We start from the raw sequence: 26,960 nt of genomic DNA, 5'->3' as shown, positions 1-26,960 counted from the left end.
TATTTGGAACCAGTCTGCTGTTTCATGTCCAGTTCTAACTGTTGCTTCGTGAACTACATACAGGTTTCTCAAGAGACAGGTCAGGTGGTCTGGTATGCCCATCTCTTTTAGAATGTTCCACAGCTTGTGATCCACACAGTCAAAGGCTTTGTCATAGTCAATAAGGCAGACGTAGACTTGCCCGTGAGTGTCTGGGAGTCTCCGGTGGAGGCGTGGGTTGGCAGTGGCCAGCTGCAGGGCTGCGGGCACTCAGTGTAGCAGTGCCTGCATGGGACCTTTTGAAGGAGGTCGCCATTATCTTCATCACCTCCACCATAGTTTGGCCCCAGGTAAATAGCAGGGAGGGAACACAGCTCCACCCATCAACAGAAAATTGGATTAAAGATTTACAGACTATGGCCCTGCCCATCAGAACAAGACCCAGTTTCCCCCTCAGTCAGTCTCCCCCATCAGGAAGCTCCCATAAGCCTCTTAGCCTTCTCCATCAGAGGGCAGACAGACTGAAAACCATAATCACAGAAAACTAACCAATCTGCTCACATGGACCACAACCTTGTCTAACTCAGTGAAACTTATGAGCCGTGCCCTGTGGGGCCACCCAAGATGGATGGGTCATGGTGAAGAGTTCTGACAAAACGTGTCCACTGGAGAAGGGAATGGCAAACCACTTCAGTATTCTTGCCTTGAGAACCCCATGAACAGTATGAAAAGGCAAAAAGATAGGACACTGAAAGATGAACTCCCCAGGCTGGCAGGTGCCCGATATGCTACTGGAGATCAGTGGAGAAATAGCTCCAGAAAGAATGAAGAGACAGAGTCAAAGCAAAAACAACACCCAGTTGGGGATGTGACTGGTGATGGAAGTAAAGTCTGATGCTGTAAAGAGCAATATTGCATAGGAACCTGGAATGTTAGGTCCATGAATCAAGGCAAACTGGAAGTGGTCAAACAGGAGATGACAAGAGTGAACGTCGACTTTTTAGGAATCAGCAAACTAAAATGGACTGGAATGGGTGAATTTAACTAAGATGACCGTTATATCTACTACTGTGGGCAAGAATCCCGTAGAAGAAATGGAGTAGCCATGATAGTCGACAAAAGAGTCTGAAATGCAGTACTTGGATGCAGTCTCAAAAATGACAGAATGATCTCTGTTCGCTTCCAAGGCAAACCATTCAGTATCACAGTAATCCAAATCTATGCCCTGACAAGTAATGCTGAAGAAGCTGAATGGTTCTATGAAGACCTACAAGACCTTCTAGAACTAACACCCAAAAATGATGTCCTTTTCATTATAGGGGACTGGAATGCAAAAGTAGGGAGTCAAGAAATACCTGGAGTAACAGGCAAATTTGGCCTTGGAGTGCAGAATGAAATAGGTCAAAGGCTAACAGAGTTTTGCGAAGAGAAGGCACTGTTCATAGCAAACATCCTGTTCCAACAACACAAGAGAAGACTCTACACATGGACATCACCAGATGGTCAATACTGAAATCAGATTGATTATATTTTTTGCAGCCAAAGATGGGGAAGTTCTGTACAGTCAGCAAAAACAAGACCAGGAGCTGACTGTGGCACAGACCATGAACTCCTTATTGCCAAATTCAGACTTAAATTGGAGAAAGTAGGGAAACCACTAGATCATTCAGGTATGACCTAAGTCAAATCCCTTATGATTATACAGTGCAAGTGACAAGTAGATTCAAGGGATTAGATCTGATAGAGTGCCTGATGAACTATAGACAGAGGTTCGTGACATTGTACAGGAGGCTGTGATCAAGACCATCCCCAAGAAAAAGAAATGCAAAAAGGCAAAATGGTTGTCTGAGGAGGCCTTACAAATAGCTGTGAATAGAAGAGAAGTGAAAGGCGTAGGAGAAAAGGAAAGATATACCCATTTGAATGCAGAGTTCCAAAGAATAGCAAGGAGAGATTAGAAAGCCTTACTCAGTGATCAGTGCAGAGAAATAGAGGAAAACAATAGAGTAGGAAAGAGTAGAAATCTCTTCAAGAAAATTAGAGATACCAAGGGAACATTTCATGCTAAGATGGGCTCAATAACAGACAGAAATGGTATGGACCTATCAGAAGCAGAAGATATTAAGAGGTGGCAAGAATACACAGAACTGTACAAAAAAGATCTTCATGACCTAGATAATCATGATGGTGTGATCACCACCCTAGAGCCAGACATCCTGGAATGCGAAGTCCAGTGGGCCTTAGGAAGCATCTCTACGAATAAAGCTAGTGGAGGTGATGAAATTCCAGTTGATCCATTTAAAATCCTAAAAGGTGATGCTGTGAAAGTGCTGCACTCCATATACCAGCAAATTTGGAAAACTCAGCAGTGGCTGCAGGACTGGAAAAGGTCAGTTTTCATTCCAATTCCAAAGAATGCTCAAACTACTGCTCAATTGCACTCATCTCACACACTAATAAAGTAATGCTCAAAATTCTCCAAGTCAGGCTTCAACAGTATGTGAATCATGAACTTCCAGATGTTTAAGTTGGTTTTAGAAAACGCAGAGGAACCAGAGATCAAATTGCCAACATCCATTGGATCATCCAAAAAGCAAGAGAGTTCCAGAAAATTATCTACTTCTGCTTTATTGACTATGCCAAAGCCTTTGACTGTGTGGACCACAACAAACAATGGAATATGATTCAGCCATACACATGCATGAATTTTTTATATTTTTGCATGTTGCATGGTTGAACCTTGAAAACATTTCATTCTAAATGAAAGGAGGCAGACACAGAGGCCACAAAATACATAATATGAAATGTCCATAATAGGCAAATCCATAGAGACAGAAAGTAGGTTAGTGGTTTCAGAGTCTGAGGATAGGAGACCATGGAGAATGATTCTGATTGTTTCAGGGCTTCTCTTTGGGTCATGAAAATATTCTAGGATTAAGTCATGGTGATTGTAGTTATACAACCTTGTGAAAACACTAAACACCTCTGAACTGTACTCTTTAAAAAGTATACATTTTATGGCATGTGAATTTTATCCCAGTTTTAAAAAGGAGAAGAACATGTATAAAGGTCCTTCTAACTCTGATATGATTTTTTAGTAACATGCATAACAAAATTACTTGTCACATGAATTATCAAGGTAATATAATTTCTTATTATTGTACAGTGTTTATGTTTTCTTGTCCTCTTGTTTTAAAAATAACATTACATTTGATAATAATTTGGCCATGTGCTATAAGAATTCTGAACATGTATGTATAACATATATAATATGTGCTATATCATTTAGGATGCCTTTTGCTTCAAGTAACAGAAACTCCAAATAAAAAGCAATATGGTAATTTATTTCTTGCACAGTAGACTGGTGTTAGAACTGCTTCATAGTTGGTTGATCTGATTAATTCAGATACCTCATTGAGGGCCCAAATTCTGTCCTTACTTTGTATCCTTGGTATAGTCTTTGGTATAGTCTTTGCTCTCTGACTGTTTCCCGTCCAGTTGGTGAAGTTTCCAGAGGGAGAAATGGAAGCTGTTTGTGCCTTCAGCCATCATCTTCTTTACTTAAAGACTGAGGAAATTTTTCCCATAATAAAATTCTTTTCACTTTTCATTGGCCAGAGTTGGATCACATGACAATTTCTAAACCAGCCTTTCAAAAGGGATATAAAATATTTGTTTTGTTTTTTTTAATTTAAAGATGACTTTTTAGGTTTACAGGAAAATTTCACAGAAAGTACAAAGAGGTCTTGTTTTCCTACCATTCACACACAGTTTCCCCTATTATAAATATATTACATTAGTGTGGAATTGTATTCTTTAAAAGTGTAAACTTTATGGCATGTGAATTTTATCTCAGTTTAAAAACCAAAAGCATATATATATAAAGGTCTTTCTAACTCTGATATAATGCTTTTTCAGTGGCATGTGTAACATAATTATTATTATGAAGTATATGTTGAAATTTATTATTTGTCACATGAACTATCCAGGTAATATAATTTCTTTCTTAGAGCAGAATTTTTTACAGCTGAAGAATTGATACTGATACATTAACTAAAGTCTATAGTTTACATTAGGATATACTTTTTCAGTTGTATGTGCATAATCTCCTGCCTGCATCCACCATTACTTACCATACAGAATAGTTTCACTGCCCTAAAAACATCCTGTGGTACACTTGTTCATCCCTCACCTGCCTGTCCCTCAAGCCCCTGGAAACTGTTCATCTTTTTCTTTCTTTTACTGTCTTTAGAATTCTTCCTTTTTCAAATTGTCCTGTAGTTGGAATCCTACAGTATATAGCCTTTTTAGCATGTTGCACTTAATAATTTACATTTAATTTCCTCTATGTCTTTTTATGGCTTGAAGGCTCATTTCTTTTTATTGCTAAGCAATATTCCATTGTACCACAGTTTGTTTATTCATTCACCTGTTGAAGGGCATTTTGGTTGTCGAAGTTTTAGCAGTTATGAAGAAAGCTGCTGTAAACGTCCATGTGCAAGTTTTTGTGTGGTCATATGTTTTCAACTCATTTGGGTAATAAATGTTTAGGAGTGCTGATTCTGGGTCATATGGGAGGCCTATGCTTACCTATATAAGACAACGCCATTTTGCATTCTCTCCAACAGTGAATGAGAGTTCCCTTTGCCCTGCATCCTTACCAGCAAATATTATTGTCAGTGTTTTGGATTTTAGCTGTTCTAATGGGTGTGTAGTAACAGCATCTTATTGCTGTTTTAATTGGCAGTTCTCTAATGGTAAATGATGTTGAAGATCTTTTCATATAAAGTGTCTGTTCTCTGTTCAGATCTTGCCCATTGATTTAATTGAGTTGTTTATTTATTATTATTGAATTTTAAGAGTTCTTTTATATTTTGCATACAGGTCCTTTACCAGCTGTGTTTTTCCAAATATTTTCTCCCAGTCTGTGGCTTATCTTTTCATTTAGGTGTTCTTATTTAAGCGCTTATGGCAGAGCAGATGTTTTGTGTTTAATGAAGTCCAACTTAGCCATTTTTCTTTCCTGGTTCGTGCTTTTGGTGTTGTATTTAAAAAGTCATCATCAAACCAAGGTCACCTAGATCTTCTCCTATGTTTATAGTTTTGCGTTTCACATTTAGGTCTTTGAGCCATTTTGAAGTAACTTCAGAAAGGTATAAAGTCTGTTTGTATTTTTTTTCCGTGTGGATGTTCCTTTGTTCCAGCACCAGCCATATGTTGGAAAGTCTGTCCTTTGACCGTTTGATTGCCATTCTCCTTTGTCAAAGATCAGTTGACTGTCTTTGTGTGAGTCTGTTTCTGGGCTCTCTGTCTGTTGCATTGATGTGTTTGTCTGTTCTTCCACCAGTACCATACTATCTTGATCACTGTACCCTTATAATAAGGCTTGATGTTGGGTAGTGTCAGTTCTTTGCCTTTGTTCTTCAGTACTGTGTTGGCTATCCTGGGTTTTTTTGTTTTTCCATATAGATCTTAGAATCAGTTTGTTGATATACACAAAATAACTTGCTGGGATTTTGATTGTAATTGTGTTGAATCTAGATGAAGTTGGAAAGAAGTGACATTTTAACAGCATTGCTCCTTTCTAAAGATGAACATGAAATATCTCTTCATGTATTTAGGTCTACTTTTATTTCTTTCATCAATGTTTTATAGTTTTCTTCATATAGATCTTATTATTTATTTTGTTAGATTTATATCTAAGTATTTCATTTTTGTATGTGCTAGTATAAATGGTGAAAGTGAAAGTTGCTCAGTCATGTCCTACTCTTTGCGACCCCATGGACTATACAGTCCATGCAATTCTCTAGGCTAGAATACTGGAGTGGGTAGCCTTTCCCTGCTCCAAGGGATCTTCCCAATCCAGGGATCGAACCCAGGTCTCCTGTGTTGCAGGCGGATTCTTTACCAGCTGAGCCATAAGGGAAGCCCAAGAATACTGGAGTGGGTAACCTGTCCCTTCTCCAGCGGATCTTCCTGACCCAGGAATCGAACCGGGGTCTCCTGCATTGCAGGTGGATTCTTTACCAACTGAGCTACCAGGGAAGCCTTGGTATAAATGGTCGTGTGTTTTTAATTTCAAATTCCAGTTCATTGCTGGTAAATAGGAAAGCAGTTGGCTTTTGTATTTTAACTTTGTATCCTGGAATCTTTCTGTAATCACTTATTATTTCTGTATGTGTTTATTTTTTATTTGTAATTCAAAAACCAGTAGAGTTAGCATCGTTGCTTTAAAAATATTCTTTCTGAAGAATGCATAATGTTTTCATTTTTTTTCTTACAGGGAATGTCTTGGAAAACATGAGGTGAGTTACAGGCACAAGCTTTAACTAAAGCTTACAATCTATTAATATATTCCTCTTCTATATGATGGCTATTAGAAATAACAAAGTCAATGTATTGTCTTTTTAGTGCTCTAAAGAGTATAAGAGTTTGTCTACTAAGTATTCAAAAATATACAATGCTTTTGTTTGAGAATTAGCCTATGAATATGCATTCACTACAGAAGCATTGTATTGTTTCCCTTTTAGGAATAGGATATTTTGCTTCTTGGCATTCATTCTTTGGATTTTTTTGATAGGTTACTTTGATTTTGATAGTAATTATTAATGGAATGTGTTAGATAGAACTTGTTCTCAAATGAATAACAGTCATTTTTGAAACATGCTTCCAGTAGGCTGTGTATGTGTGTACATTGCTAATTTTTCTTTTTTTCTTAAATTTTAAGGTGAGCCCTATACCATGTCATGCTGTAGGACCTTATTCTTGTAAGAGAGTTTGTGGACGAACCTTAAATTGTCAGAATCATACATGTATGAAAGAGTGTCACAAAGTAACTGAGAGAGATTCCTGCACTGGCAAAAAAAAGGTAATGTCCTTGGATTGAATGTATACATGGTTATGGTATGCTTAAAACACTTTCTTTTAATAATCATGCCATAAATATTTTGCTATAATTTCTCTCTCTCTTCTTGCCCTTATCCCTCCTCCTTCCTTGCTTTTCCTAAAACAACCAGCTGTAACACTTGGCGTACCTCTCTCTGCATCTTTGTGCTAGCTCATGATAACATGCCTTTTACTTTGGTACTCTTTGCATGCTGTACCTGTGTTAATACATAGGATTTGATTTTATGATAAAAGTACAGAAATTGTCCCTTTTAGACAGTTAGTAGCGGCAGTATCACCTCTACTGCTATCCGTTTGTATCTCAAAGTTTTGTCTGGAGCATTTGCTGTCAGCTGTTTTTTAAACCTAAAATGGGTACTAGGTGATGTTCACGATTTTAATAAATTCTCTGTGGGCAGTAAATAACATCACAAATATGGGATATGTGTAAATTGTGTGAGATTTACTAAAAGCATTTTACAAGCATATGAGATATCAACCTTAAAAAAAGTCTAAAAATTGCCATTTTACATGGAAAAAGAAATGTAGCTAATCAAATTTCAAATAATATAAATTTTATTTTTAAAATAATTAGTGTTTTTTCTTGGGTTTCCATTTTGTAGGGAATCCTAATAATTCTAGTAACGTGCTTAATAAGGAATGTCAAACATTTTTAAGCTTCATTTTATTACTAAGTAATGTTACAATAACAAATGTTAAAATTATTATATGAATTGTGTTATTGAAAATTTCACTTGCATTGTTAGATGTTTTGGTCTTTGATTTGGTAATTATAATACATGGCAACATAAATGTCTGTAGTATATTTTTTCGTGTGTAAATATATATGTAACTTGTATTGCTTATAATTTCTTCATTGAGCCATACCTTGATCCTTAGTAAAAATATTGTCATGATAAAACGAGGAAGATACTGGACTTATAAAATCAAACTAATATATTGATTCAGAATCTCTTTAGAGAATAGCTGATGTATGATGGTATGGCCAGAATATCAACTGAGTCAGAAAAAACTCATTTAAAGAAGTGATATGACGGTGGGGAATTACAGTTACCTTGGATTACGTGACATGGCTTCCTAGGCAGTGAATTGCTCTGGCAAAATATGAGTTATAAGTTATGTGCAATTCTTCTCACTTTAGCTACAAGTTCATCCCTGTCTCACATTCAGGGAAGACTACTGCAATGTATATCAATGAAAATTATTTTAGAAGATAACTTTGTAATCATTCTAATTTATGTATAGAAAATTAAATAATTCAGAAACTTTTAAAATTCTTTACTATAACATTTCAACTGAGTTTCCTATAGGTCCTGCTTTATCTTTTCTCAGTATATATGAAGATATTCTGTTACGTTCTTTATAGTCCCCTACTTAAATATAAATTCCTTGGCCAAGGACCCTGTCCAGTCTTACGTATTCCCAGTATATGGGACAATACCTGGCACATAATGTTGAATAAGTATTGATGGAATAAGTTAATATATATTTTTTAAAAAAGAAATTATAATGTTTGATAATTGAAACACTTTTTCTTTGTAATCCTGCATGTCAAAAATAGCTTAGAATTTTATGTCAATTAAAAAAGACATAGAGATGCTCAACAAAGTACCTCTCTGGTCTAGTAATTTAATAATTTAACTAATACGTATCTGCTAAAGAACTGAATTTGTGTTGGTTGTTATTCAGTCGTGTCTGACTCTGCGACCCCAGGGACCGCAGCACGCCAGGTTTCCCAGTCCATCACCAACTCCTGGAGCTTGCTCAAACTCATGTGCAGAGTCAGTGATGCCATTCAACCATCTCATCCTCTGTCCCTTTCTTCTCCTGCCTTCAACCTTCCCCAGCATCAGGGTCTTTTCCAATGAGTCAGCTCTTTGTATCAGGTGGCCGAAGTATTGGAGCTTCAGCTTAGCACCAGTCCTTCCAATGAATATTCAGGATAGATTTCCTTTAGGATGGATTGGTTTGATATCCTTGCAGTCCAAGGGACTCTCAAGAGTCTTTTCCAACACTACAGTTCAAAAACACCAATTCTTCTACACTCAGCCTTCTTTATAGTCCAACTCTCACATCCATATGTGACTACTGGAAAAAACACAGCTTTGACTATATAGACCTTTGTGGGCAAAGTAATGTCTCTGGCTTTTTAATATGCTGTCTAGGTTTAACATAGCTTTTCATCTAAGGAGCAAACGTCTTTTAATTTCATGGGTGTAGTCACCATCTGTGGTGGTTTTGGAGCCTAAGAAAATAGTCTGTCACTGATTCCATTGTTTCCCCATCTGTTTGCCATGAAGTGATGGGATCGGATGCCTTGATCTTAGTTTTTTGAATGTTGAGTTTTCAGCCAACTTTTTCATTCTCCTCTTTTATCAAGCAGCTCTTTAGTTCCTCTTCACTTTCTGCCTTAAAGATGGTGTATCTGCATATCTGAGGTTATTGATATTTCTCCTGGCAGTCTTGATTCCAGCTTGTGCTTCATCCAGCCTGGCATTTCACATGAATAAATGAGAGCAGTTGACATGGATACTGAGTTATGAGGGTTAAACATTATTGTTCCCAAGTTCAGCCATGATTACAAAAGAGGTACTTTGTTGAGCTAAATTAAGGTCCATTTATTTATAAATGTAATTTAATCTTGGTTCACTGAAGTGCATTAAAAAATAGACTGCTAGTCATTTTCTTTCCCTTCTATATGTGTTTCTCCTTGGCCAGATGCGATTAACATTCCTAGAACATTGAATGCTTTGGTAATTTTTAGTTATGTGTTAACAGTATGTTGATTTCTTTAGTTAGATGATGGTCATACTTCTTGAGTGGAAATTGGTAAGCTTTTACGCTATTTCCCCCCCACCCCCCACCCCCCACCACTGACTAGGAAGTAGTTTACATTTTAGTAGGAAAGCTTCATGTAATCAAGTCCATTTTAAAGGGAAAGCAGTTTGATCAGATGAGATTGGTAGACAAAAATCTTTGTGAGTAATGGTCCCATTGATAATCTTGCTGTTATTCATTTGAATATTTTTAGAAGAGTGAAAGCATAGCACCATTTTATTAACTGAATTTCCGAGAGCTGCAGAGGTACTTCCTTTTAATGAGATATAAATTGTATAGCTTTAGCTGTATGGAAATGTTTGATTTCTGTATTTCAGTGGTTTATTTCCTTGGTACTTGCCAGGCTGGCCCGGAATGCCTTCGCTGTGAGGAAGGGTGCTCTAAGTCACGGCCGTCGGGGTGTCCTCACCCGTGTGTCCTGCCGTGTCACCCTGGAGAGTGCCCTCCTTGTGCTCAGATGCTCAGGATAAAATGTCACTGCAAGATCACAAGTCTTTATGTGGAATGTAGGTAAGTAGTCTGAAGAAATATTCTTGTTTCACTAGCCATTTTAACTGTTTATCTTTTTTGTAATTCAGAACCTTTTATAGAATACTTTAAGGAATATTTTTCAATGTGGTCCTTAGAGGCTGAAGGCCTCGATTTTCCAGTAGAGATCTGGAAGGAAGAAATGTAGGCTGTTTCACCTTCCAGATACTTTCTCTTGATTTTAACCAGGGAAATTCTTTTTTTTTCCATTTGGGTATTTCATGTAAGATTTTGTTAGGAAAAAATTTGCTTTTAGAGAAACAGCAGAAGCACTCCTATACCAGATGGTTCAAATACCATTGTCAGCTAGAATTTTTGGTTCAAAGTTGACTTGCATATAGTTACTTAGGCACAATTTTTAAATCATAGATTTAAAAGGTAGGCTTTTGTTTATTGCAGATGTTACTGTTGTGGTAATTACCGTACTAGGATATGACTTCCATATTTTCCTTACTTAAAAATGCAAGTTTTTGCTTGTGGATTATGTGGAGGGAAAGTTTTTTTCATTTTTTTTTCTATTTAATCATGATCTGACATAATTAACCCATCTGTAAAGTGGAATTTTTGTAAGTATATTTTACTCAGATGAAATTTGGGAATATGAGTTTATTTCTGACTTTTTGGACCATACTTTCAGAAAAATGGTAATCAGTTTAGTTGCTTAGTCATCTCCAACTCTTTGTGATCCCATGGACTGCAGCATGCCAGGCTTCCCTGTCCATCACCAACTCCTGGAGCTTGCTCAAACTCATGTCCATCGAGTCAGTGATGGCATCCAACCATTTCATCCTCTGTCGTCCCCTTCTCCTCCTGCCTTCAATCTTTCCCAGCATCAGGGTCTTTTCCAGTGAGTCAGTTGTTCGCATCAGGTGGCCAGAGTAAATGCTAATAGTATCTTAAAAATATTTCTGTCACTTGTACTTTGCTGCTGCTAAGTCACTTCAGTTGCGTCCAACTCTGTGCGACCCCAGAGATGGCAGCCCACCAGGCTCCTCTGTCCCTGGGATTCTCCAGGCAAGAATACTGGAGTGGGTTGCCATTTCCTTCTCCAGTGCATGCATGCATGCTAAGTCGCTTCAGTCGTGTCTGATTCTGTGCGACCCCATGGACAGGAGCCCTCCAGGCTTCTCTGTCCACAGGATTCTCCAGGCAGGAATACTGGAGTGGGTTGCCATTTCCGTCTCCCACTTATACTCTAGACTCATGGTTTAAATTGGGAAGTCAGATTTTATTCTTTTTAAATATTAAAATTATTCTGATGAAATTAAAAAATTACAATTTTTGGTTTTAGAAATTTTGTAAGAAGAATTAAGAGGATAGTTTTGCTTTATTAATGAGTGTTACTGATGAAAAGAGGCTGTTTTCTTTTTTCCTTTTTTGGGACTGTGCCCTCTGTGAATCTTAGTTCCTCAAGCAGGGATCGAACCCATGCCCCTTGTAGTGGAAGCATGGAATCTTAATCACTGGACTGCCAGGAATGTCCCAAGAGTTTGTTTTCTTTGGTCTCGCAGTGTCCTAAACTTGCCCCTCATGCTTCTTTTTCCTTTGTCATGTGGTCTCCAAAGGACACCTTTTCCTTTTACCTTCTTCCACAAAGCATTGCCTTTCTAGCACTGGCTTCTTGATTCTTGCATACTTTTTAGAAGCTTCTTCTCTTGCTTTGATTCACCAGGACTTTTTCAGTGTTTCACGTTTGTGGTGGACTTTTTCTTCCTGGTGCAGCGTTAGCTCAGTCCCTGTCTTCTCCTGCCTCTCGTTTCTCCAGAACTCTGCCAAGCTGTCTGCAAAGATTTGTTACGGGAGCTTGAGAAACAGCTCTGCTAGCATTTGGTGTTTAATTTGTCTACTTACAGGTTATTTGCAGTTTGTAGAAATTTCTGTCTTCTGGTTTTGCTGATGTCATGGAATTTCAGTGATTCTGTTTGTTATTAATGAGCTGAATGATTTTGGGTAGAAATGTTTGGAGGCAGATGGATTGAAGTGGTTTCCATTACCACAGCTCTAGAGTTCTTTTTTCCTTTTCTTGAATCCATGTTTTTACACAGAATTCTTCAGTCTCAGTATTTTTTCTGATAATTTCATTTACTTTCCATTTCATAAGTCATCTTTTCCTTTTAGTCATTTTCTGCTTCATGCACTTTCTTCTATAGAAATTAGTTATAAAAGATACAGGCCTTGAAAAACTTGTTCCTAGTTACAGAGAAACAGGAACAAAATAATATTACCTCTTAAGTTCAGAGGGGAGCACTTTACCTGTAAGAATGAAAATATAGAGCCAGTATGAAAACTTCAGTTATAGAGCCAGTATAAAAACTATGTTATTATTACATGAAACTTTGTCAAGAAAATTGCCTGTGTTATCTAGGGTACAGGTTTTTAGCTTATTTGATACAGATACTTAAGATAATAGTTTTAACATTAATGAGGCTAAACTTCAGGTGTATTTTAGCAATTATGTCTAGTGAAAGGAATAGGAAAAGAAAGAATAAAGGAAAAGAGAGGAAAGGTAATAGTGAAGAGAAAAGTGAGATATGTATGATGGGGATTTTTAGATTGTCATTGGTTACTGACTCATGTATCTACTGTTCAGCTCTTTGTTAGAAAGTAGTTTTATTCATTGATGTTTATGACTTCAGAGTTACCCCCTGAATCAGATATAAAAGCACAGACTAATTTCAAGTGAACTGATATAAAATAAATCATTTTCTAACATTAATAAATAGCTTAATCCAGAATCAACTGAAAAAAAAGTTTTTCTGATAAGCTTATTGCATTGCTGTTTGAAATTGTGAGCTGTTTTTAGAAAAACCATACGATAAAATGGACTTTGCTTTGACTGTCATCAAAACTTCCTCTCATCCTTTTAGAAAAATAACCACAGCTGATGTAAATGAAAAGAATCTCTTGAGTTGTTGTAAAAATCAGTGTCCTAAAGAGGTAAGATTTAATACAACTTTTTTAAGTTGTATTTCTTGGGCATTGTTTCTCTTTTGTTGTTTGTTCATCTTATTTTAGGTCTTTTCTGGACCCACTAGATATGTGGGCCCAGAAAGCAAAATGTGATTGATACGTGTAGAAACTTGTAGCTCGGGTAGATGCACATTTCTTTGTAATATTTTGGGATAGTAGGAGCAGGAATGACCCTTTGAAGATTTTTCTTTTTTTTAATGATCTAATGTTTTCCCATCTTGAAATATAAGTAGATTAGAAACTGTGGGGCTCATGGGCAGTTGGACAGTAAATCCACAGTAGGAAAAACAGATCGTGCATGTGTGTGTGTAAACCTTAAAGCTCATTATTTGAATTGGTATAAAGCATTCATATATGAAGTTATGCTTTTAGAGATTATGATGCTGGTACATGCGTTGTTTTCAAGCTAAAACTATCCAAAGTAGTTCAGAAAAATTGTTCAGAGTTAAAAGGTAAAAACTCACTGGGAATTTATCCCGGCAGTAATTTTGAGAAACCAAAGCAGTCTATCTCTGTTTGACCAACTTAAAAGTTAAGACAGTCAGTCCTTTTTTGATCGTTGGAGTAGGGAAGTGACAGTTATTTGATTTATAAAGGAATTCTTTTTACTTGTAAGTATACTAGTAGCACCTCTTTTCTTTAATTCTTTGTCTTTATATACTTACCTGAGTGTTTCTTATCCTATTTAGAATCAGGAGGAGATGACAGCAAAGTCGCAACTATAGTAGTCTGTCTCTTAGATTAAAGAAAAAACAAATCAACGTAGGATATGCCTTTTTATTAACAGTATTTCCCTTTTAACTAAAACTTTGGACACATTTGTGGGTTTTTGTTTAAGAACTATTGGAAATTGAACCTGGGAATTTTAAAAGTTACGTGAGATTATAAAAGGGAGAAATTTCAAGCAATACATGCTATTTTAATAATCCTGTCTTTCTTATATAAGTGAAACTAGAGGCGTGGGATATTTCAAATTTAATTTTCTGAATTCGTCAAATTCTGAGTTTCCCCTTGTTAAAATAGATTTTCTTCTGTTCAGATTCAAGTTTCAGGTAATAAGTAGTTGAGGATGTTTTATTTTTAATCTGACAACAGTAATTTGGGATGAGATTGCTGTCAGAAGTAAATGTTTAATTCAGGGATCACTAATTTGCAATTTAGCATTGCCTTGGTTATGATTTGTTTGGATCCTGTTATGACATTTGGGTGGGACTGGAGCTGAATATGTACTATTTATTTAAAAATTCTTCCCATGCTCATCATTTTTTAATTCTAGGACATTCTGGAGCCCCTGGTATTGCTAGTGTCTCCTTGGACTTTCTTGAAAAATATATCCTTATGTTGGGAACAGTCCATATGGTTATTAAGGTTTAGAACAGTCTCGGGGTAGACAGGTGAACATTATTATGTCTAATAGAATTCAATCTAGTTTATGTTCTGATAAGGCTACAGCAGTGGTTTTCAAACTCTGATGTGCATCAGCATCATTATAAGCACTTGTTAAAACAGGTTAATGGGCCCCATGCCAGAGTTCCTGATTTTGTGGGCCTGGAGTGGAGGTCCAGGAATTTGCATTTCTAATAAACTCTTACATAAGGGTGATAATATTGGTCTGGCACAGTTTGAGAACCAGTAGACCATGATGGTATCAACCAAGAACTGTCTTTCTGAACTTGCCACAGTTATCTTAGACTCAGACTTAAGATATAGGATTATGACAAATTTTGATACATTGATAAATTCCTGTTTGCTTTCTCTTCCCCTTATCATACTATAGATTTCCTGCACGTAGCGACTATGTCATATTTGTCTTTGTATCCAGTCCGTGGTTGTACCTGTTAGGTAGTTGGTAAATGTCTATTGAGTGTGAGTGTAAGAGTGAACTGTGGGGATGGCATAAGTGTGTTCTAGTTACATTGCTTCTCTGATATACATGCCACGTGTCTATTGGATTGTTCAGTTAAGTTTGGATTAAACTTAAAGGAAATATATAAAGATAACGTGAAGAACTGAACCTTTATTTAAACCATGCCTCGTATATACAATTCTACTTTTAAAAATCATTTTTGCATTTGGTTTTATCATTCCCATGCAAGCTTTTCTGTTTTTTAACTTGGACGCATTATTTAATGTCTCTGTATATCAGATTGTTCGTGTGTAAAATGGAGGCAGTAGCAACACTCATTTCAGAGTGCTGAATATTAAGTGAGTCAGTACCAGGTAAAGATCTTAGTATATGGTAAATGCTATGGATGTCCCAGCTATGCTGATGATGATATGGGTATTTACCCATAAATAATATTGATATGCAAACTTTCTTTAATTATTTTTAAAGAGCTTTAAAAATTATTGGGATTAAAATGAGACATTTTGAACTAGACAATATTGCTTGTTGGTAAGCCATTTATTTTGACTTACCAAAGTGCTAGCAGAATGATATCAAGGGCTGAGTAGGGTCTATGGGGTCGCACAGAGTCGGACATGACTGGAGCAACTTGGCAGCAGCAGAGTAGAGGAAACCATCTCACTTTAAATGGGAAGGGTAGGATATCTCATCTTTAGATGAATACCAGGGTTAGATGTTTTTTAAAAATGTCTTTTTTTTTTTTTTTTGCTGTGAAATCTGTAATGAAGATACAGTCATTGTATATATTTTACATTCTAAGCAATTTTCTTTGGGACTACTTTTCTGCCCTTTCAGAGTATAATCTGGCTTTTGAAATAATACATGCCTGCATATCTAACAGGGAAATGGTTATGTGATTTGATTTTTTAAATAATGAAATGATTACATACTCAACAGTGCATAGAACATACATGTACAGTATAAAAAATGGTTAAAAACTGAACATCATATAACTCCACCTAGGTAAAAAAATATAGCATCTTAGAAGTCCACCAAAGTTCCTTTCTCCCCAGCACACTGAAGAGACAGAATAATGATCAGTGAGAGACCACACTTTAGCCATGAGTCTATGTAATTTCAAAAAGATCTCCCCTACTGATTCTGATATGTTTCCCTATTCACGTTCCATTTCAGAATCACTGATTTAAAGTAGAGTGATTAATTACTCTCAGAGAAGATGACTGATGTAATTACATCTGAGATTAAGGAAAGAACAAGATGCTGTAAAGACATTTGGAAGGGAAAAAAGGATAGGTGGTGAGCTAATGCCAAGTGTTTGTCTTGTTTATGAAGACGGGCTAGAGGCACTGGCAGGAATGAAGGTGAGAGGGAGGTAAGGGAGTCCTTGAAACAAATACTCTGAGACAGGTGTTTGATAGTGAATAAATATTGTGCTTGTTAAGTTGTGTTGAGGGCCTAGTATTAGGTGTAGAGGAAAACAAGACTGAAGTGGCCCAGGAATGCCTAGTGTGGAACTCATTCTAGTAGGTAGCATTGCACTATGCTAGGATTAGTGAAAATGCAGTGTGAATGATCCAAATTTAGTTTTGGTATGAATGTCTCAGCTAAAAATTTAAAAAATTTGAAAGCTGGTTGCATACTCGAGAGAGACTAAAGACAATGGAAAAGGGTTCTGAATTTCTTAAAGTGGGTGGTAGAGTCAGTAATTTGAAAGATCAGTCTGGTGAATCATAAAGACTAGAATTTGGAGAATTCAGATATTTATTGAGGTGTCCACTATTTGTAAATATCTTTGTTAGTGAATATGAGAGACAAAAAGAAATAAAAAACCACTGCTCTTAACTAATTTTCAATAATAACCTTTATTATGATAGCTAAATATATTAAGCCCATCTAATCCTCACAACAGATTTATAAAGTTTTATTACTGTTCCCATTTTTAGATGTGAAGCACAGAAAAGTCAGGTGACTTACCCAAGGTCCCATAGCTAGTCAGCAGGGCATCTGGTGTTCATTTGTAGGCAGTATGATTTTGAAATTTAACCCCTAGCCAGTGGGTGTCTTTTATATTCTGGTTGGAGAGACAGGAATGTATGAAGTAGCTTTAAAAATGTTTTTTAAGTTGAAAATAATACAGGTTTTGTCACAACAGTTTAGAAATAGATTATTATTGTTTTTCAAATGTAGGCAAACTCATGCCATGCTTTAATGATGATTTAAGCTGCATTTTGAAGTTTGTATAAGATTTGAATAGGAAAAAGAAGAGAACCCTTTCATTTGAAAGCTTGACTGATAAGAAAACAGTATATAAAATCAAGGAACACATAGACGTCACAGCAATTCCTGAGTTGGTTTGGCTACCTATTTGGTATGTTTTAATTCAGAGTGGCAAGCCTTTTAGAGTAAAAGGCTAAGCAGTTGTATCACAATACAGTGGCTTACGGACAAGGAAATTTTCTTCCTCACATAACAATGAAAGGGAAGATAGATGTGTCACTGTGCTCCATGGGACCCAAGTTAGCAGGGCAGCTCTGTTCTCTGTGACTCATGGGATCCTCGTTGCTCTGCTGCTGCTGCTAAGTCGCTTCAGCTTCAGTCGTGTCCGACTCTGTGCAACCCCATAGATGTCAGCCCACCAGGCTCCCCCATCCCTGGGATTCTCCAGGCAAGAACACTGGATTGGGTTGCCATTTCCTTCTCCAATGCATGGAAGTGAAAAGTGAAAGTGAAGTCGCTCAGTCGTGTCCGACTCTTAGCGACCCCATGGACTGCAGCCTACCAGGCTCCTCCATCTATGGGATTTTCCAGGCAAGAGTACTGGAGTGGGGTGCCATTGCCTTTTCCGCCTCGTTGCTCTAGATATCCTCATTACCAGTACACTGGGAAGGGAGGAGCATAGACCTGTGCTCTTAAAAGCTTTAAGGCATGGAGGCGCTCTTGATTACATTCCACTGGCCAGAACTTAGTCACAGGGCTCTAACTAGCCGCAGGAGTGATGTAAGGTGTACTCTTGGAGTGGAACCAGGGAGAATATTGAACATTTCTGGGAATTAAGATTATTTATATCTAAAAGAAAAAAATGATAAACTCAGCCAGTTGTCCAAGATTTATTGACCCTATTGTAATTGACTTTTTCTTAAAATAGTTGTTGGGGGAAAGGGGAAGTAGAGTATGACTATAAATATGTAATTGTTTTATTTTGGTTTTATTTTAGCTTCCTTGTGGTCATAGATGCAAAGAAATGTGTCATCCTGGTGAATGTCCCTTTAATTGTAACCAAAAGGTGAAACTTAGATGTCCTTGTAAAAGAATAAAAAAGGTAAATATTTTAAGTTATTAAAAATTCTTTCCTATGTACATTTTTGTTGGTTTCTTTTTTTTTTTTTTCGGTGGGGAGAGTGTTTTGGTAGTTCTTTGACTTTAATTTTTTGCCTTTTTAATTTTAAGCTCTTATTTCTTAAGAGTTTTTTCATTATTGGCCTATCTATTTCTATAAATGCTTATTTTAAAAATCATCACTGTTTGGCAGCTTAGTTTTCTGCAATTTAATAGTTAAAAAGGATTATTTTATATTGGAACTGAGTTCAGTGCTGTTTTTTGGACAGAATCCATGTTCTAGATTTGAGGTCTCCACATAAGTGACAGGGTAAGTAATGAAGTGAGTGTCATGATTTAAGAAATGGTCTGGAATTAACCTTTGTTGCTCTTACTTATAAAAGTTTTTTATATTCAGTATTCTGTTGTGAAAATGTTACCTTAAAAAGACCTCACATACTCAGCCTTATAAAATTATAAAATGACATTCAAACTTAGAGTTAATTTTAAGATAAAGTTATGGTTAAAATGGAAAAAAAAAAAGATAAAAGTTATGGTCATGGAGGAGCTAATGATTGGAAAGCTCAGTGGTAGCAAACTGCATACCGTTTGGCGAAACTTAGAAAGGACTCAGGTCAGTTCTCCTTTCCTTGACTTCCCTGTTTACACTGTGGACTCTTAGGAAGATTTCTTTTCTTTTCTTCTGATTTTCCCTTTCTCAGTTACAGTTGTAACTCCTTGTTTTCTTCACATTCTTACGGTTGTTCACTAAAGCTACTCTTTCAGTCTACTCATTTACTCATCTATTCAGCAAATATTTATTGAAAATCTTTTGCTTTTATTGAGGACCTTTGCTTTTCTTCTGCTTTTACAGCTCCAACGATCATTTCCTGGGATGGTTAATTTCTGAATTTAAATTTATAGGCCTAAGTTTTTCTGGAGTTGGATCCCTAAGTTTTAGGTTTTTAAATGGATCACCTCTATATGAAAATCAATACTCAGTCAAATCACTTTTAATCTGAAATGTTTCTCAGGTTTTCTCTCAAACCTTATCTTACTATCCAAGTGCAGTTTGCCACCCCTTAGAACTGGCAACGGCTTATTCTTAGACTTTGAAAACACCTTCATAGCAGATTTCCATGCCTCTAATATAATATTTCCAACCCAAGTTCTTCACTGTTTCTTCATTACTTGGGGAACAAACAAGCATTTATAAGGTATACATATACAGAACTATGGCACAGGAGGGGCCTCTGTCTTTGCCGCTCGTCCAGTCAGATCACCTGCTAGTCCGCTCTGTGATTTGCCTCTTAGGTGCACTAGCACATCGGCTGTATTCCGCTTTAATGTGTGATACTATTTATGTTCCTTCTGTATAGCATGTAAGTTTTTTCCTTTACTGCCCCATTTTGTAGGATCCTATTTGTACTTAGTGCATAGGGCATATGCTTCGTGTTTATGCTTATTTCGTGGTTTGGGAAGGTTTTCTTTCCTTCCGCCTCCTTCTGAAAGGACTCAGGTGTTCCTCCTTCTTGACTTCCGTTATACTTTGTGCCAGGTTCATGACTGAGAGCTTTGTGACTCTAGGATGTGTGTAACCTTGTTTACATAGACTTATTGAAAGGAGTAAAAGAGACAATGCTTATATAGCATTTAGCACCATGACTACACTATGTTTAATAAATAGCAGCTGCTATTATTATTATTATTATTAGTTTGGCATTTACCATTTTAACTTTTTCCTTATTGTATCCCCTGTCCCTAATGCAGTGCTTGGCATGTAATAGGTACTTTATAAGTACCTTTTGAATGAGAAAAATACAGTGATCTTTTTTCCAGACTGATAGACTCAATATCCACTAACATGCAGTATTTATTTTTGTCTCTAATGTTTATCCATGTTATTTTTCCTTTGGACTATCGTTGAATGACAAGACTCACCAACCTCAGCCAAAATTCTGTACTATAAAGTCCTTTCATTACAGTGTATGTCCTTTGCTCAGGATTTGATGATCTCATTTCCTTACTCTGGTAGATTTGAACTAAAAAACTAGTTCCTGAGGGTGTGGGGAGAAAGGAGCAACTTGGTACCACTTACAGCAAAAATGACATCTGGCAGCAAGAAGTATGGAATGAATAAAGGGCAGACAAAAGATCTACAGAAGCAAACTTTAGACTATTTAAAATAAAGACCACTTATTTTGTTACAGTTCAGTTCAGTCACTCAGTCGCGTCCAACTCCTTGCTACCCCATGAACCACAGCATGCCAGACCTCCCTGTCCATCACCAACTCCCGGAGTCTATCCAAACCCATATCCATTGAGTCGGTGATGCCATCCAACCATCTCATCCTCTGTCGTCCCCGTCTGCGCCTGCCCTCAATCTTTCCTAGCATCAGGGTCTTTTCAAATGAGTCAGCTCTTCGCATCAGGTGGCCAAGGTATTGGAGTTTCAGCTTCAACAGCAGTCCTTCCAGTGAACACCCAGGACTGATCTTTAGGATGGACTGGTTGGATCTCCTTGCAGTCCAAGGGACTCTCAAGAGTCTTCTCCAACACCACACTTCAAAAGCATCAATTCTTCTGCACTCAGCTTTCTTTATAGTCCAACTGTCAGATTCATACATGACCACTAGAAAAACCATATCCTTGACTAGACGGACCTTTGTTGACAAAGTAATGTCTCTGCTTTTTAATATGCTGTCTAGGTTGGTCATAACTTTCCTTCCAAGGAGTAAGCGTCTTTTAATTTCATGGCTGCAATCACCATCTGCAGTGATTTTGGAGCCCCCCAAAATAAAGTCAGCCACTGTTTCCCCATCTACTTGCCATGAAGTGATGGGACCGGATGCCATGATCTTAGTTTTCTGAATGTTGAGTTTTAAGCCAACTTTTTCACTCTCCTCTTTCACTTTCATCAAGAGGCTCTTTAGTTCCTCTCCACTTTCTGCCATAAGGGTGGTGTCATCTGCATTTCTGAGGTTATTGCTATTTCTCCCGGCAATCTTGATTCCAGCTTGTGCTTCTTCCAGCCCAGTGTTTCTCATGATGTACTCTGCATATAAGTTCAATAAGCAGGGTGACAGTATACAGCCTTGATGTACTCCTTTTCCTATTTGGAACCAGTCTTGTTCCATATCCAGTTCTAACTGTTGCTTCCTGACCTGCATATAGGTTTCTCAAGAGGCAGGTCAGGTATTCCCAGCTCTTTCAGAATTTCCCACAGTTTATTGTGATCCACACAGTCAAAGGCTTTGGCATAGTCAGTAAAGCAGAAATAGATGTTTTTCTGGAACTCCCTTGCTTTTTCGATGATCCAGCAGCTGTTGGCAATTTTTGATCTCTGGTTCCTCTGCCTTTTCTAAAACCAGCTTGAACATCTGGAGGTTCATGGTTCAGGTATTGCTGAAGCCTGGCTTAGAGAATTTTAAGCATCACTTTACTAGTACACAAATTGGTTATAGTCTTGATATCACCTCATCAATAAAAGTATATTTTTTATTATTTCATTAAGGAGTCAGTGAAGTACAGAAATAAGGTTTAGAATGATTTTCACCTCAGCTTTTTTTGAAAAGATAAATGATTGAGAGAAAAACTTGTAGCTCTCCGAAAGACTCTAGAGCCACACTGTGGTGACAGCCACCAGCCACTTACAGCTATTTAAACTAGAATTTCAATGGTCAACATTAAATAACACGTGACATGGCATTCAGCTCCTTGGTTTCAGTACACTTTGAGTACTCGGGCGCCACATGTGGGAAGCACCACCCTTGTGAATATAGAACATTTCCATCGCCTCGGCTGGCTGTGTTGGGTGGCACTACTCACCTCCCTGGAGGCTTCAGAGGAGTAATAGGAAGCGATAAAGAGAAATGAAGAATAAAAATGAAATAATAGGCATAATCTTAAGCTGCTAGAGAAATTTTGCTTTTTTTTGGCATGCAGTTACTACAACTTTGAGGGAAATCTTTTAAAGTAAAATTTTTAAAAATTTTATTTGTAGGAAGTGCAGTGCAACAAAGTACGTGAAAATCAGATTTCCATAGAATGTGACACAACGTGCAAAGAGATGAAGCAGAAAGCATCTGAGGTAACGTCACGTTAAGCGTCATTTTTAATGTGTCAGTGGCCTTTCCTTATTTATGTTGTTTATTAATTTATGTGCTTATTAAGAAGAACTTGAAATCTCATCCTTTTTTTGTTTTTGTGATAAAAGCCTAGTGTGTAGGTCTATTTTAAAACTCTCAGATGTGCTGGTGTGTACTAGATTTTCCCATACTCTGTACCAGTTAGTGGATGTACTCTGGAACATAGTCACTCATCTTAATGTTAGTTTAAGCTTCCTGAAAATTATGTTAAAATAATACAAAAATAAAATTTTAGGATTGTTTGCTGTGTGGGTTACTTTTAGTGTCACTGTTTCCCTCCATTAATCCAATCAGTGAATAAACTTTTGGTTTTGTTTGAAATTAAAGATTCCCTTCCAGAGAGGGCATTTTAGGAAAATGGTCAATTTCATCTCTAAGCAAACAGTAATATTTAATAATTGATTATAATCTTAATATGGTAACTTAAGAGTAAAAGTCCAGTTTTAAAAGTGTCTCAGTTTACAGTGTTGTAACTCTGTGAATTATGATCTGGTATCTTATAGTTGTTCAGCTGAATAAGATATAACACTCTACTGCCCCTCACACTCTGTTAGATAGTACCCTAGTAACACTTCTCAGTGTATAACACTTATGGTTCTTTAAATAATTCTCAGTATGAAGCTCCCAGAAGTTGTTATAGGTTAGTGGAGCCTGGGAGGAAAGATGTTAAAATTCTGTATAAAATTTGGTGATTACGATGTTAATTTAGTTTTAAATGTCTGTAAACAGTTAAAAGAAGCAGAAGCCAAAGCTGCCCTTGAAGAGGAAAAACGGAGACAACAGGTAACAGAAAACACCCAAACTTAGGTCTTTTTGCATAATTATTAGTTTTTATGCAAATGCAAGATACGTGGAAACATATAAACATAACATATAAACCAGGTCAGCTCAATTCTGGACTGAAACATAGTTCCTTGTAAAACAAAAATTATCCGTTTGTTTGTTTCAGTCCAGGTATCCTGAACCCCTAAAGGAAGCATGGGACCTTGTATGTGCCCAGATATTCTGTGTATTTTGTGTATTCCCAGTTACTTCCTTGCCGATGTCATCCATTCTCCAGAGATAACTCCTCTTTTGGTTTGAGTGACGGGGGGTCAGGACATGGCAGCCTCTGTTTTAAGGCATCCCCTGGAGTGCAGTCTTCACTCATCTTACTGAGTTGTAGGTTGTCTGTGACAGATGAGTGCTATTTACTAACCAGTACATTTGTTTTAATAATACACCTCCTTATTTCCCCATTAGACTCTTGAATGCATTCAAGAATTCTTGAATTTTTATCTGCATTCAAGATAAAATGTGTTACCTAGATAACAAGTACATTCTTATACCTCCTGTTTGCTCAGATACTATATTTATTGATCATATATTCCAAAGAGTGGCTTAACTTTTTAATAGTGACATGTAATTTTCTGTCAGTTTGCATTTTGAGATCCTTCAGTGCTTAGCAGGCAGTGTACATTGTATGTAAACTACCACCATTATGAATGAAGAAACTGAAATTTGCATGTCTTGAGAGAGGGCATTAAAAACAACTCATGTAGCAAGGTGGGATAAAATAACCTCTCGTGTTCTATGTTCTGTAAAATTGATTTGCCTAATATCAAAAAATAAATTATCAGAGCTAATGCAATAAAACATGGGTTGACTGGAATCCTGGAGATTATTAATAATAGTCTAGGGTGTCCCTTCCCCTTTTTATAAGCCATTATGGAGAGAAATCTTAAAGATAGTGTATTTAAAGGCAGTCTATTTACTGCCTTTTAAACAGTTTATAGAACATAATTTAAACCACTTTTGACAACTGTGAGTCATCAGTTATGCATTAGTTATTTTACTGTGTCAGTGGTTCTCAAGTTTGAATGCTTTTAATATATCTTGACCTTTTGTGGTATATCACAACTACTTGAGAATATTTTGATATTTTGGTTCATTGAAGAATGTCACTTTGTGTTAAATTAAGTATTGAATATATGTTAGGTCTTCAGATGTGGTTTATGAGCAAAGCTATGGATATGTTAACTGGAGTTTCTATTTCCTTCTTTTAAATGAACATTTACAGAATTTTTCATGAATATTACATATATGTTAATAAGTACCAGGCTTTAGTTAATAACATTGCAGTGTATCATATTAAATTGTCATGCATTAAAGCTTAACAAGTAAGTTCTTTACAGTAGACTAAAAATCTACACTTTATAATAAGTGTCATCTAGGTATCCTTTTTTTAAAGTTATTTTTTAGAATGAGTTTTTATATAATTCTACTTTCTAAAGGAGTCATTTTGGTTTAAAGTATGAAGCATTTTTCCCCTGAAGAATTTTTACTCTGTTTTTAAATGTATTTGATTGAGAGGAATCAATTTCTAGCAGCTTTTTCTCTTCACTCACTTGAATTTCTTCCATACAAGTCGTTAATATTTGTTACAAGCATTGTGTAAAACTAGAATTATAGGTATCCTTATCCTAATGTGTCATCTGTTTGCACTTGCTGGAAGCTCTGTATTATAGAGCCCCATTAACTACAGGTTAACGGTGCCATACAAAACTAATGTCTATATTTTAAATCAGATGTTTCTATATTTAGTATCAAAAGCAGGCCATCAGTCTGAAATAGTCACTTAAACCACTCTCTGGTTCCAGTTCTTCTTACCTCAACTCTGAATTTGTTGAATATGGTCAGTAGTGGAAAGATAGTATTTTTAAAAAATCAAATCGGTGTATTAATTATATACCATTGCTATTAAAACATTTCCCCAATTTATTTTTGTCTGAGTGGAAAAATTAAGTCAATGTGTTTATTGAATTTAATAAAAACAATACTGTTTTGATTTAGGCTGAACTGGAAGCTTTTGAAAACAGACTGAAGGGTCGTCGGAAGAAGAACAGGAAGAGAGATGAAGTGGCAGTTGAGCTAACCCTATGGCAGAAGTATAAATATTACCTCTTTCCACTGTGTGCAGTTGCGGTAGTAGTGTTTGCATGGTCCATAGCCTGGGCTATGGATTAGAAAATGTTTGACTTGTTAATATACCTCAGATTAGATTTAGATAAATTGTTAAATTTGGAATATTAGAAAGCAGATGTTGTAGAACACAGTATATATTCATATTCATCTCTGTATTCTCTTTGAACTCTTGTTAGAAGGATAGAATGTTAAGCTTTACCTTAATTAGCATCCTAAAAGTGGCACTACAACAGTATTTAATAGTGAAAGCATGACTGAAATTGTAAAATATTTCATAAGGCATAGACAGTGGCAAGGTAACTTGTCGGTTGTTTGTTGTGCTCCCTTGTATCAACATACCTATTTCATTTACTATTTCAAGCCATCTTTTTCTTTTTTGGCAAAATTAAGATGAAACTGAGCCATATGTGTAATTAGAGGAATATTTCACAATGTTGTGGTTACTTATTAAAAGGTACTTTTCCTGATCATGTAACTTTGTACTTTTTAAAAAATATATATTCTCTAAATGACCTCTTAAATTATAACATGAAGCCATATAATTAGACTCCAGAAGTTGGTTTATTAGTGAGGAATTTTTATCGGTTATTAAAATTTTATGTAGTATGTTCCTCAGAGGAAAATGTAATTGTTTTAAAAAAAATGCTAGGCTAGAATCCTTACATGTGGTTATTTCTCATGTAAGAAGCTTTTACCTGAAGTTGGCATGTTCTGTAAAACTTTTATGTGTTTTTTTTTTCAAAGTAATAATAAAAGAAAAACTAATATTTATGAGCAAAATATGCTGAGCACAGGCTTATAAGCTTTATGTATGTTATTCTGATTTCTTCTTACCACAGTCCTATTGGTAGATTTTTTTTCAGCTGGAAATAATCAATTCTTTTGAAAACAAGCTGATAGAGAAGTATCAATAATCTTTGAATTGTAAGTCATTTTAAATGGTTTTGATATTTAATTTTTTATGATTAATGTTTTCATTAAAATTTTTCATACCAAATTTTTAATGTAGAATATTTACTGTTTAAACATTCAGGAGCCTATAATTTTATCAGTGTATAAAACTCTAATGCTTGTTGTAAAACATAGTAATCGACAGGTAGTACTAAAAAGTGGTGGAAGTACTAAGAAGGATTTTAAAATTTTGCTTCCTTTAACCTAGTTTGTTTAATGCTACGTTCCTTAGTCAAGTATTAGCTGGTGTCTAAAGATGGAAGGCAGTCCTTCCTTTATTGTATTTTTGTTTTAATTTTAGATTTCTTTTTTATCTTGCCCAATGTTAGAGTTACTGGGTTGGTGTTTTAGAAGCTCTAAATCAGAGCTCTTACACTCAAGTCATTACCTTACTCTAATCTAAAATGAATATTTATTAAATGATTAGGTGTCCACATTGGAAGCTCTTTTCATGTATTTCAAGATCTTGGCCTAATAAACAGACTTGAAGATTA

General features: G+C 36.2%; 1 protein-coding gene across 5 annotated transcripts in view; it reads left to right on the top strand.

Annotated features, from left to right (window-relative positions):
- The window catches only part of NFXL1 (nuclear transcription factor, X-box binding like 1), a 54,100-nt gene extending 27,140 nt beyond the window's left edge, over positions 1-26,960 (top strand). For all 5 annotated transcript variants that reach the window (XM_061164695.1, XM_061164694.1, XM_061164692.1 and 2 more), the window contains exons 16-23: positions 6,263-6,284; positions 6,707-6,847; positions 10,067-10,233; positions 13,119-13,188; positions 18,303-18,407; positions 22,407-22,493; positions 23,281-23,334; positions 25,384-26,960. In XM_061164695.1, coding sequence (XP_061020678.1) covers positions 6,263-6,284; positions 6,707-6,847; positions 10,067-10,233; positions 13,119-13,188; positions 18,303-18,407; positions 22,407-22,493; positions 23,281-23,334; positions 25,384-25,557 — 820 coding nt within the window. In that variant the 3' untranslated portion in view covers positions 25,558-26,960. The remainder of the gene's footprint in view (positions 1-6,262; positions 6,285-6,706; positions 6,848-10,066; positions 10,234-13,118; positions 13,189-18,302; positions 18,408-22,406; positions 22,494-23,280; positions 23,335-25,383) is intronic.

The sequence above is a fragment of the Dama dama genome, chromosome 17, assembly GCF_033118175.1.
Source record: "Dama dama isolate Ldn47 chromosome 17, ASM3311817v1, whole genome shotgun sequence".
Taxonomy (NCBI): Eukaryota; Metazoa; Chordata; class Mammalia; order Artiodactyla; family Cervidae; genus Dama; species Dama dama.
The sequence above is the reverse complement of the archived record's forward strand: the minus strand, read 5'-3'. Positions and strand labels throughout refer to the sequence as shown.